The sequence below is a fragment of the Cylas formicarius genome, unplaced genomic scaffold, assembly GCF_029955315.1.
Source record: "Cylas formicarius isolate icCylForm1 unplaced genomic scaffold, icCylForm1.1 PGA_scaffold_2__14_contigs__length_35257938, whole genome shotgun sequence".
Classification (NCBI taxonomy): Eukaryota; Metazoa; Arthropoda; class Insecta; order Coleoptera; family Brentidae; genus Cylas; species Cylas formicarius.
This window is the reverse complement of record NW_026844319.1, coordinates 28,704,770-28,717,322: the sequence shown is the minus strand read 5'-3', so window position 1 is coordinate 28,717,322 and position 12,553 is coordinate 28,704,770. Positions and strand designations below refer to the sequence as shown.

Genomic DNA, 12,553 nt, shown 5'->3' with positions numbered 1-12,553 from the left:
ACAAGAGATATATTCTTCCATCATCCCACCATATAATTTACGGAAGCAATGAACAGAAAAAAACCAAGCAAAACTTTGGTAAAAATTTATTTGAAAGGGCGAGAATTACAATTTATAAATAAATCAACAATAAATTCATAAATAAATCATTTCTCTTTTTAAACAAAGAAAATAGCGAAACTAGGCGCGTTTCTCCAAATCGACGTTTTCTAGGCACCTCCTGATCTCCGTGTCCTTGTCCCCCTGTAACCTCCGCAGCACGGTCTCCAAAGCCATTCGGTGATCATTGGCAGGGTCCATAAAGTACTCTGGAAAATACGTTTTCATCGTTGAATTTCGAGTCGGTATTGCTCTCACCTTCCGTCAGTATCCTCTCCACCAAACACTTGGCCACGACGAGTCTCACGTTTGCCACCGGGTCCCAGCTCAGGTCCAGCAGGTGAGGCAACACCTCGGAAGCGAACTCCTGCGGAGGTAAGGCGTGTTGCGCGAGGAGTCGCGAGCATAACAACCCGAACGTCTGACGCGCCTTCCATTTCTTCGAATGTGCGAACCGTTCCGCAGTCATGGCCAGGTAATAAGACTTTAGGCCTTTCTTCGAACCTATTCTCTTCACTATCTCGGTCGCCTGCAAGTGTCGATTTGTCATTAATGTGTCTTTCGCGACCCGTGAGATGAGTCAAGAAATGTCCTCAACAAACTCAGATTAATGCACAGACTTTCTTCAATTATATAATCAGAAGACCGTCGTTGTTATCATCATTGTTATGTTAATGTATGTAGGTTAATATATGAGCCGTTTATTTTGAAAGTGGCTTAAGTCCATTTTCATCTTTTATCAAGTTGGCACTTGTGATATTTATGCTGAACTGTCAAAAAAATAAATCGATATTGCACATTTGAAAATTTTACATCACGTACATTTTCAAAACAATATAAATAGTGAAAATCCCAATTTTAGAACACAAAAGTGGTACTTTATTCAGAAAATTCGAAAAATTAAACGGAATTCAGGGAAAACATACGATACACAATCGGGAAAAATTATTCCTGCCAAAGTTTTTCAAAATGAAGATTGCCGAAAAGACTGCTTGAAAAATTTCAATGAAAAGAAAGGAAACGTATTTTCGAAATGTTTCGGAATTTAGGAGATTTTAATAAGCAAAATATATTGTTATACGAAGCGACCGGTTGTAAGAAGACGTCAGGGAAACGGAAAAGGTTCATAGAGATTTACGTATTAATTAAATTCTAAAACAGGCAAAGTTGATGTTTGTAAAAAAATCTTTTTAGATACTTTTCAAATAAGCGAAGGACGATTGAAACGTGTATTAAAATCTAAAAAAGTTGGCAACGATTTACGTGGGCGTTTGCATGGATAGTCGAGAAAAATATGTATTCAAGCAAATATGATTGTCAAAACCATATTAATAATTTGAACTGACTATAAAAAAATGTTTAATTTTTATGAGCTTCACTGTAACAAAATGAATGGCCTTACAGAAAATTTTTCAAAAATGATTTTAATCTACATTTCCACCAACCGAGCAAAGACACATGTCAAAGGTATGATCCATTAAACATTAAAGTCAAAGCATATGAAAACCATGAAGAACAGAAAAAACTTATGGAAGGTCATGATATTCATTTGAAGCCAGCAGAATCAGCTAGAAATGCGTTAAAACAAGATCAAGAGAGAGTATCAAGTAATCCATCTCATTATTTTCATTCGATTTGCATTCCCAAAGAGAAATACTTCAGTAGCTTATTATAAATCTAACATGTATATTTCAAATTTAGGAATACACATATTTCAACAACGATAATGTACGCTTGGTATGAAACAAAAGACACTTAAAAACCCTGAAAGGCAAAAACACATCATTGCATTTAGTGACATGTGTGGAGGACAAAACAGAATTAACAAAATACCTTTAATGTGGTTAAAAATTCTATCGACGCCGAAATGATGTGGAAATCATAGACCACAAAATTTTAATATCGGGGCATTCATTTTTACCTATCGACAGAGATTTTGGCGTTATAGAAATGTCGTTAAAAAGATAATTTTATATCAAAAGACTCTTGGAAGACGCAGTTTAAAATACCAACGGAGAAAAAATAAACTAGCTTCAAATATGCTGGGTGCGATTTTTAAGAAACGAACCATATAAAATTTTATACAAAACAACCATGAATTTGGGAATATTGGTATCATTATATAAAAGTACAAGAAGCACCATATCAATAAAATACAGACACATGATGGGGTATATGTATACCTCCGGAACACTGTAACTACTTCAGATCACTCCCGCTTACTGAGAATGTTAACGAATAACTTGTTACTAAACTTATTTCTAGTATCTACAAATATAATTTAAAGGTCTTTTTTTCCTACTTTTTAAGCTATTGTAACAAAACAAATTTTTATTTTGAAAGTGACCTAAGTCCTTTTAAGGTAAGCAACGTCCTATTATACACTTAATAATAGCGACTTTTTAATTGAATGTATAAAATTAAATCCCTTAAATGCGATTTACAACAGCAAGTCAACCATATATCTTACGTACATTTTTAATTTTGTAAAAACGCAAAACCTTAAGTATTTCTAATTAAAGATAAATGGACTTGAGTCTTTTTCAAAATGCCCATATTACACATTATCACGAAAAAGATATGAAAGTCGACTTGAATGAAGATGATTTAAAAACTGCTCGGACGAACATTGGCTTTACTTCTAATAGTGAATTAAAGCTAGAATGACTTGAAAACTGCAGATAGCGGAGAAACATACAAACTTTTAGCACATGTTTGGAACTCAAGTCAAACTCTATCAGCTGCCGATAAAGAACTTGGCAGTGAAGATTTGGAATTGTCTTGAAGCTATCTCTGTCATTGAGCGGGCGGCAACTACTAATACCATATTTGAAGTAACCGTCGCAAAAAGACTGACAGAAGATTATTAATATCCACATTAAATTGGAAAAGGAAGAAATAACACATTTATAAAATGATATTAAACCTTTCTGCCTACATTCATTTTTTGATAATGCGAACTCTATGACTTTTAATTAATTTAAATAATCTCGAGTCTACTGTAGTTCTATAGTGACGTGAACGGCCATTTTCGTTTGGCAACTATCGAACTTTGGAATTTAAAGGACATGACTGTTTCAGTTTTATGTGATACTTAATTTTTGGGAACCGTTTAACACAGAGTTGCCGATTATTTTTCAATACTAAAATACTTAAATTGGAATTATATCAATGAAAATTAAATGGTACCTCCTATAACTGATTTATAGAACACCCGCGTTTTATGACACTTGAATGACAATTTTTGAATAAGCAGTGCACACATTTTCACATTAGTACCTACTGCGCCCAGTTCCGATAATCTGACTTTTTGAATAGTATGAAAATGGCGGGTGAGAACACCTTTGGATGGCGGGGTCGTTCAGTCAGCAGAACCACATATTTAATGAAGTAGTAATAATTTCAATGAAAATTAAAACATAACCTATAAAAAAGTTTATACTTTCATTATCAATTTTGATGAGAACGAAATACTCAATGTTGCCAAAACTACAAACCACACTTGACTCGACGATTATTGGATGATTGAAAAATATAAAATAAAATTTTGTATTGTATGGGTCTCAGTCGAAGTTTGGAACCTAAACGGCATGGGTGTTTTTAAATTCTTAAATTGCAATATCAATGAAAATAAACGATTCTTCTTAAGACAGAGAGAAAGACACTCTTGAACATCTACACCCCTTCACGTCATCAAAACTCGCGTTTTTGTCACAATATCTGGGGACTGGCAAAGGTAAAAAGGTCCAAATACAAAATATCAGTTAAAATGGCGGATCGTCGTTGCCCATTTTCGAACGATAACGAGAGAGCCACGCCCCTATTTCTATCGGGCTCACACTCACCAACGACAAAGTGGCCCGCCTGACGGCGGCGACGTTATCAAAGAGGAGGGCGTGGGAGCACATCCCCGCGTGTTTCACCACGTCCTGCGGGCGAAACAGGTCCAACGCGTCGGTGAGCTGTTCGGCGAGGATCTCCCTGAATCGCCAATTGCACGCGTTCTCGACCGCGAGGAAATCGGCCAATTTGGGCAATAGGTAGACGCGTTTCGCCACGCTGACGCGTCGCAGGAACGCCGACAGGTGTTTTAGGATTCCGACGCGCACCTCGTCCAAATCGATCAAGAACCCCTCGAACAGCGATACGAGGTGTTCCGACGAACCTTCGACGCCTATCACGTCGGCGACGATGTGCAGACTGCTCGCCACCGCACGTCGCACCTTGTACTGCATGTTGCTAGACAGCAGGATGAGCGTGTCGTGAAGCAGGGGGTAGTTTTCGCGACCGAGGGTCAACGCGACGGCCGGGAACGAATACGCGCAGTAGTACGACATGTCGCAGTCGACCTCGGTCGCGGTCCTCGACTGACACATCGACACATAATAGTCCACCAGGTCCTGGGGCACGATATCTTGTCGCGCCTTATTTACATCTGCGACAGAAAAGGGTCGTTATGGAACGGCGTACTCGTGGAACCCTCCCACGCGTTTGGGCAATGGGCAAATTCATAGTCTGCCTTATACAACATTTTCGTCATCTGCGTGATCGTTTTGCATGTTCTAATCACATGATATAAAATAAATCGATTTTTCTCCACCCCGGCATAGAGTCGTTCGAGATAAAGTGTGTTACTAAAATGACATATAATCTAATATTAACAATAACAAGATGTATAATCGACATTTTTTTGTGACGGTTTATATGTAACATACTACGAGGTGAGCTCAAAAAGTAAGATGACTTTCAAGTTTTATCAAAAAATATTTGTTCATTTTTCAAAACTAATTTAGTGTTCCCCCCAGCAAAACACACTGATATAATACACTTGTGCTAACGTTTTTTCAAATCCTCGAAGAACTCGTCAATCGCTCCAAACCACCACCTTCCATGGGTTTTTAAAGTCGCAGGGTAGGAGGTGGGCGTATCCGATGAATATGGTGGATGAGACGTGATTGCTGTTTTTTTGTTTTTGGTCAAAAAGACAAAAAAAAACGCAGCGAACGAAGAGTGAGCAGGCGCACTATCGTTATGCACAATTTTCTGACATTTTCTTCGTATTGTTTCTTGCAAACAGCGCATAATTCCATGGCAATACTCTTTACTGATGTACTACGCCACAATCATCAAAGAAAACAGTAAGCAAAACCTTGACGAACATGACGTGCTTTTTTCGGTCTTGGCGATTCTGGGTTCGTCCAATGGCTTGGTTTCGAAGTCACAACCATATACCCACGATTCGTCGCCATTGATAACCTTTTTGAGCATATCAGGATCATCATTGACATCGTTTAACAGCTATTGAGCGATGCACAATGGAACAAATTTTACTGCTACACGTTTCATGCAGAAAACTTTTGAAAAAATACATAATAGATGTCTTCTTCGACGCATCAGGCGTCTTCTCGGTCATCTTGGAACAGCTTATGCACCATATGCATAAGCATATACATTTCAAGTATTTCGAGTCACTGCATTACATTTTTTAATACAAAATTTTATGCAAATTGTTTCATTTTTTTTTATGGCAGAAAATCGCCAAGCACACAAAACATATGTTCCTAACACGTCCTCCAACATAATAAAAAATCGATCGAATGTACAAAAGTCACCACCTTACTTTTTGAACACACCACGTATACATGCAGGAAAACGTTGGCAATATGATGACGATAAAAAAAATTGGAAAAATAAAATATAGTGCTGCACTTATTCATTCGTTTAAATACAAAATAAAATATGTATGATGTCATTATTTAATTGTATTTTTGTTTTACCTTGGGTGTTTTTATTTGAATTACACTGTAATAAAATAAATAAAAAAATAAAATAAAAAGGTTATTATTAGTGCCGGGGCTAGATTTTTAATGGTTCCATGTATTTTAAAATAAAACACATCCTTTTTCCATCACACTAATGATTTTTTGTTTTGAAACACCCTGTACATACATACTTCGACGCTTTATCTGTAGCGTTTGCAATGGAATGGGCCACTGCATTGAATTACATAAACAAAAAGTAATGCAAAATTGTCAAAATTTATAAATTACGGTCAAAACATTCACTGTTGTGCGCGTGTTCGTGTGTTTTTTTTTTCACAGTAAACTGGCTACTTACTATTAACAACGCTACTACTATCACAATTTGAATCACTTGAGGGCGGGGCGTTCGACACGGCTCGCGACGAATCGCCTCCTATCGGGGGCTGCAACCAATGTAAAAAAAAAAATCGTTACAATCTATTCCGAATTAATGGCGGCGCCGCATCGTAAGCTGAACAAACACAACTCAGAATGACGTTAGGAACTGCTGCTTCAGTTTGTTTTCAGAAGACCGTCGTCAATGTTCATCACGATTTTTACAACCAACAACACGCGGCATTAGTCGCTACTATGGAATGCTAAAGCGAGTGATTTCGAAAATATTCGCCGCCAGAGGCGTTTTGAACACGGTTTCTGTCAAAGTTTTTGGTTAGTTTTAGCCGTTCCTTGCAAAAAAAAAACGGCAAGAGGCTGCGAGGGAGGGGACCTCCGTGTATGCTTACTTACATCGGTGCCGGTGCCAAAAGCAATCGTCCCGACTAAATCCCAAGAAAAAAAAAAACAAATAATAAATCAAACGCAACCGTCGCACAGCAGTCGATTTACCAAATTTAGGAACAAATAAACTAAATATTAATGCATTTTCTTTTAAAATGTTCATATTTTTCAAATAAGTTTTTTGTCGAACGCGTTTAAAAATACTTAATTTTGAAACATTATTAATTCCTAAAAACAATAAAGTGACTACTACAGAGGCGTCGGACCGAATACAACCCCCGAAAAAAACACACACATAAAACGCCTACCTGGCTAACAGTCGGCGTCGAATTTTCCTGCGGCGCTGCGACGGCTTCCTGCTGCAGGTGGTCCTTCGCCAGGTCCACGAATCCCGGACTTATGTACCAATAGTTATATTCGGTAAAATCATCCAAAGGCCATGAACATTCGCTCGGACTATTTACCTGTTTCGTTTCCGCCTCCGTAACCGCCGCCGCCGCCCTGAGGTCGTCGCCGCCTGGTTCGGTCGGGGGCGTGCCGATTTGTTCGCCGTCGGGACGACCTGAGAACACAGCTCGAATATGATCGCCCCAATCAAGAACATTTTTAAACGGACTTTTATCTCCTATGAGAAACAAGTCAGAATTTCTGAATTAAATCAGAATGTCTGAGAAACAAGGCCGAATTAGTGTTAAATACGTCAGAATTTCTGAATTAAATCAGAATTACTGAAAAACAAATTTTAATTTCTGAAAAACATGTCAGAATTTCTGAATAAATTCAGAATGTCTAAGAAACAAGTCCCAATTTCTGTTAAATATGTCAGAATTGCTGAAATAATTCAGAATTATAACATATCAGAATTTCTGAATTAAATTAGAATTACGCAAAAACAAATCTTAATTTCTGATAAACATGTGAGAATTTCTGGATTTAAATCAGAATATCTGAGAAACAAGTCCGGATTTCTGATAAACATGTCAGAATTTCTGAATTCAAATCAGAATGTCTGAGAAAAAAGTCCGAATTACATCAGAATTACTGAGAAACAAATATGAATTTCTGAGAGCCACGTTAGAATATAGGATTTAAATCAGATTTTTTGTAAAACCGTTCAGGATTTTTGACATAAATCAGAAACATGTCAAAGTTTCTGAGAGACATCGGAATTTCTGAATTAAATCACATTATCTGAAAATCAAGTCTGAATATTTGACTAAAGTTAGAATTTCTAAATAAAATGAGGGCCGAAAATTTTCGGGAAACACGTCAGAAGTTCTCAATTAGAACAGAATTTCTGAAAAACAGAAATCAGAATCAGAATGTACAAATTAAATTAGAATTTCTCAAAAACAAGTTTGAATTTCTAAAAAATATGTCTGTATGCCTGAGAAACAAGTCTAAATTAAATCAGAATTTCTCGTCGGAATTCCTGAACTAAGTCAGAATTTCTGAAAAACAAACCTGAATTTTCGACTGAAGTCAGAATTTTTTAATTAAATCGGAATTTTTGACAAAGAAACCTGTATTTCTAACATAAGTAAGAATCTCTTAAATGAGTATGTCTGAGAAATATTTGAATTTCTAACTTAGGTCGAAATTTGGGGAATTTCTGACCTAAATGAGAATTTCTGTAAAACAATTAAGTATTTCTGACTTTAATCTGAATTTCCTAAAAATAATTCAGGATTTCTGATATAAGTCTGAGAGTTTGAGAGAAAAAAGTAAGAATTTCCGAGAAACGCGCATTGCAATGAACAATTTCAGAGAAACGCGCAAAACTTGATGAGGAGCAAGAAGTCTGAATTTCTGTGAAAGAAGTCAGAATTTTTGAAATAAGTCTCGGCTAAGCAACATTGCGAATCAAAACATCAGACTTTTATCATAAAGAATCGACAATCTTTAAACTGGGATACTACACACTAGACTGTTTTTTATTTTAAATTATTGACAAAACTTTCATAAAATATAATAAAAAACATTGGCACGAATATAGATGGATAAATAGATCGTTAGATATATGGAATTATATTTTTCGGAAAGAATGTTCAATTTTTCATAGAAATGGCATCAAACTTTGTAAGTGAGTTGACTTAATTCAAAAGTTTTTTTTACAAGTATTTAAAAGCCAAAAACGTAGGGAAACGATAAAAAAACCTATATATAAATTTAAAAAAATAAATGTTGAGATTTGATATTTTGGCAAATTAATACAACGTATCCCGTATGATGTTTCGATACATTTAGCCTTATACCAAAAATTCAAACTTGATGCTCCTAATTAAACCAAACAGGTGTAAGCTTTCAGGACTTTTGTAACAACCTAATTTTCCTTATATTATTTTTTAATACAATATTTTTAGTTTTAGCACGTGTTATTAGGTTATAGTCCTACAACCTTAGAGAAGAAACAGGAAACATTATTTTGACTTCTGACTTATGTCGCGAATTCCGATTTGTTTTTTAAAAATTCTGAAATTATATCCCAAATCCTGAATTTTGTGACAGAAATTCCGATTTAGGTCAGAAATCCTGAATAGTTTCTCAAAACTTTTGACATGTTTCTCAGAAATCAAGACTTTCTTCTCAAAAATACTGTCTCAATTCGGAAATTCAGACGTTTCTCAGAAATTCTGACATAATTCCCGAAAATTCAGACTTGCGACCGAAGCCACGCAAACGGGCGTACCTCGTAAGGGCGCTTCGCGTCCTTCGACGACGCGATGGTACCGGACATCGGCATCGGCGTCATCGTCGCCGTCGGCGTTGTCGTCGATACAAAACGCGATCCGGTCTCGGGACGCTGCCATCGAATTGTACGAAAATTGTTCGAGGCCCCCTTTTTGCCTGAAATTTTTCGTTAATATTTATTTTCGCTTTCGCGCAAAAGGTTTTCCGCGCTTACTTCCACCGAACTTACACCGAATTATTAGTATTATACAGAGTGCTTTATACTTTGTAGCCCACAGAATATATGACGGCTGTTTAACACAACAAAAATCAAAGCTTTATGGTTTTATCGTTACACTGAGCGAGCGAAAAAAAAGTATGTTTTTTCTTTGTTAGCATTACTAACAAATATGAGACATACGTCGAAAAGAGAACTTTCTTAGTGTTGTTGAAGAAGCTACTTTGGCAAAGGAAAATATCAATGTTGGCTGGTTGTTCAGCGAAATATGAAATTTGAACAGCCAATTTAATTTTTTTTTAGAAACTACGGATCGGAACAAAAAAATATGCTGTTTGAACTTAACATGTTTTAATACGAGTTTAAATTGATTAAAATTTATTTCTGCCTTTTAGGTTTGGCATAGTAAAATAGCTGCACGAGTCAAATTAACTTATTTTTCTTATTACCAAAAACCATTAGCAATTCAGCACTTATTTTTTAATAGTGGGCATGACCCCCTCTTGCCCTAATAACATCTCTTACTCGATTGGGCATAGATTTAAACAAGTTCGCTGTTTCTTATGGAATGTTAAGCCACTCTTCCTCTACTGCAACAATAAACTCTTTGGTACAAAATTTAGCTCGAGTTGTCCGTTTTAGCTCATCCCATAAATGTTCGATCGGATTGAGGTCGGGATTGCATGCTGCCCACTCCATAACTCGAAAACCGACCTCTGTAATGTGATCTTGCACGATTCTTCTCCAACGTAGTCGTCATATGGTACGAAGTGATCTGATAAAATATCCTCGATGTACCTAGTAGTGCCTGTTAAACCTGCCGCCGCCCCAACGGATGAAAACAGGTTCGGATCGTGCGCCCATAGGAATTGCACTCCATATCATGCAGGAACCACCAACCTAAGGGCTCCGCTTTTCATTGCAGCATTCTGCAAATTGCTCTTTTTGTCGGTTACTACCAATAAGGCATACTTTGGACTCATTTGAGAACAGAACAGACCCTCAAGTCCAATTCAGATGATCCCGTGCAAAGCGATGAGCTGGAGTGAGTTTTGGACCAATTGCAGTTGTTTTTGGGGTCCTTCAGTATTTTTCTCAGTGCCCACTGACTGATAGCCACTCTTAGAACTTCATGGAGCTATGGAGATTTTCACGAAATCATATATATTCATATGACAATTATTGTGTCGACAACACCGTGTTTTTATCTAAATGTAATATTTACAAACTACCTGCTACTATGTATACCGAAAAATGAAAAAACCTTAATTCACGTTGTGAGAATTTAAGTTTAATAGTGGAGAGGTATTTAAATCTAATTGATCGTTAAGGAATACATTTGAATATCTCATTTTGTTAATCTCCATGGCTTCCGATAAATTTAATTTTCTACTTTTTGTGGCTGTATGTAAAATATCAAAATTTTCATCAAAAATATGTTTTTCTGTGTTTAAGTGTGTAGAATAATTAGAATCTAGACTATTGTTTTTAAATCCTCTTTTATGTTCGTGAATGCGTTTCTTGAAAGATCTACCTGTTTGTCCAATATTAATTTTGGGACAAAATCCGCATTTCAACCTGTAGACACCTGATTTTTGAGATTTTGGATATTTTGTTTTCTTGATTTTTAAAAATTTTCCTATTGTGTTGTTAGTTCTGAAAGCTATTTTTAAACCACATTTTAACAAATGTTTTGAAAGTTTTTGCAGCCATTGTGTATGTGCATAAAGGTGATTTTAGCTGTTATGTATATGACTGTGTCTGTGTGTGAAGGTATACGGTAAATGGAAAAATCAAATTTGTTATGCGTTTTCGTAGTAATTAAGTATAAAAAATTAATAGAGTCACCCTGTTCAATCTCGATAGTGAATTTTACATGATTATGTAATGAGTTGATGTAATTTAAAAAAGAATTCATTTGTCTGTCCGTTCCAACAAAGCAAGCAAAGACATCATCCACGTATCTATAGCCCCATAGAAAACTTTTACTTAAAGGATGTTCTAGTATGATGTTTGCAAAATTACCCATAAATATCTCGGCTAACAAAGGACTAAGTGGGATTCACATAATTAAGCCTTCCTTAGAGATTTAAATCTGTCCATTAAATTCAAAATAATTTTGATCTAAAGATACTATTAAGCAATCTAATAATCTTGTTTCACCAATGGGTTAACCTGTTAACGAGTTAGGGTACAATCTACTAAATTAATTACATCCATAAATACCTCCCTCTCCTTTCTTGAACTTAAATTCTCACAACATTAATTAAGGTTTCAATGTCATTTTCCGGTATATATAGTATCAGGTAGTTTGTAAATATTACATTTGATAAAGACACGGTGTTGTCGAATTAATCGTTATTTAAAAAATATATAATTTCGTGAAAATCCGAACTTTTAATTCTTATTTATTTTGATAAATGGATTTTCAACAATTCAATTTTTAAAAACTACTGCTGGTTATAACTAGTGCACCAACACGTTTCATTTGTTTAACCGTAGCTACGCATATTAAAGATCAGTACTCTTGACAAATTTAAACTCATACTAAAGCATATTAAATTGTCTTCCAAATAGCATGTTTAATTTACGGCGGTCCGATTTCTATTTGCATTTAGGAAGCCCAAAAGCCTTGAGGTTAGGATTCGATACTATCGTGTCCATTTCGCGAAAAAGGGCACTCACGTGAACTCGCATCCGTCGCACAGATTGACCAGGACCGCCTCCCCTGACGAGCTGGTCCCGATCCTGGTGAGGGGGGGCGTGGCGAACGACGCTATAAAAGGGCCGAGCATTTGGAACGCGGACATGCGCACCCAGCGGCACTCGTCCTGCAGCAGTTTGACGAAGGCGGGGGCGAGGAGCTCGCGTCGCAATGCCGCGTCGCACATCAGCGACACGAACATCATCACTTCCGCGCAGGACTTGCGCACGTCCCGTATTTCGTCGACGCACATGCCCAAGTAACACGGCAGCTGCAAGATGGCGTTCCTTTTATCGCCGCCCG

At 36.6% G+C, this 12,553-nt stretch overlaps 1 protein-coding gene across 5 annotated transcripts in view; it reads right to left on the bottom strand.

The window, feature by feature from the left end:
* Nucleotides 1-73: 73 nt before the first annotated feature.
* LOC132698819 (serine/threonine-protein phosphatase 4 regulatory subunit 1-like) overlaps nucleotides 74-12,553 on the bottom strand; it is an 88,796-nt gene continuing 76,316 nt past the window's right edge. For 4 of the 5 annotated variants that reach the window (XM_060665138.1, XM_060665140.1, XM_060665141.1 and 1 more), the window contains 7 exons: nucleotides 12,232-12,521; nucleotides 9,328-9,485; nucleotides 6,947-7,200; nucleotides 6,217-6,304; nucleotides 3,945-4,534; nucleotides 358-628; nucleotides 74-308 (listed from right to left, as the gene is read on the bottom strand). In XM_060665138.1, coding sequence (XP_060521121.1) covers nucleotides 181-308; nucleotides 358-628; nucleotides 3,945-4,534; nucleotides 6,217-6,304; nucleotides 6,947-7,200; nucleotides 9,328-9,485; nucleotides 12,232-12,521 — 1,779 coding nt within the window. In that variant the 3' untranslated portion in view covers nucleotides 74-180. The remainder of the gene's footprint in view (nucleotides 309-357; nucleotides 629-3,944; nucleotides 4,535-6,216; nucleotides 6,305-6,946; nucleotides 7,201-9,327; nucleotides 9,486-12,231; nucleotides 12,522-12,553) is intronic. The other variant, XM_060665139.1, reaches the window with a different exon arrangement.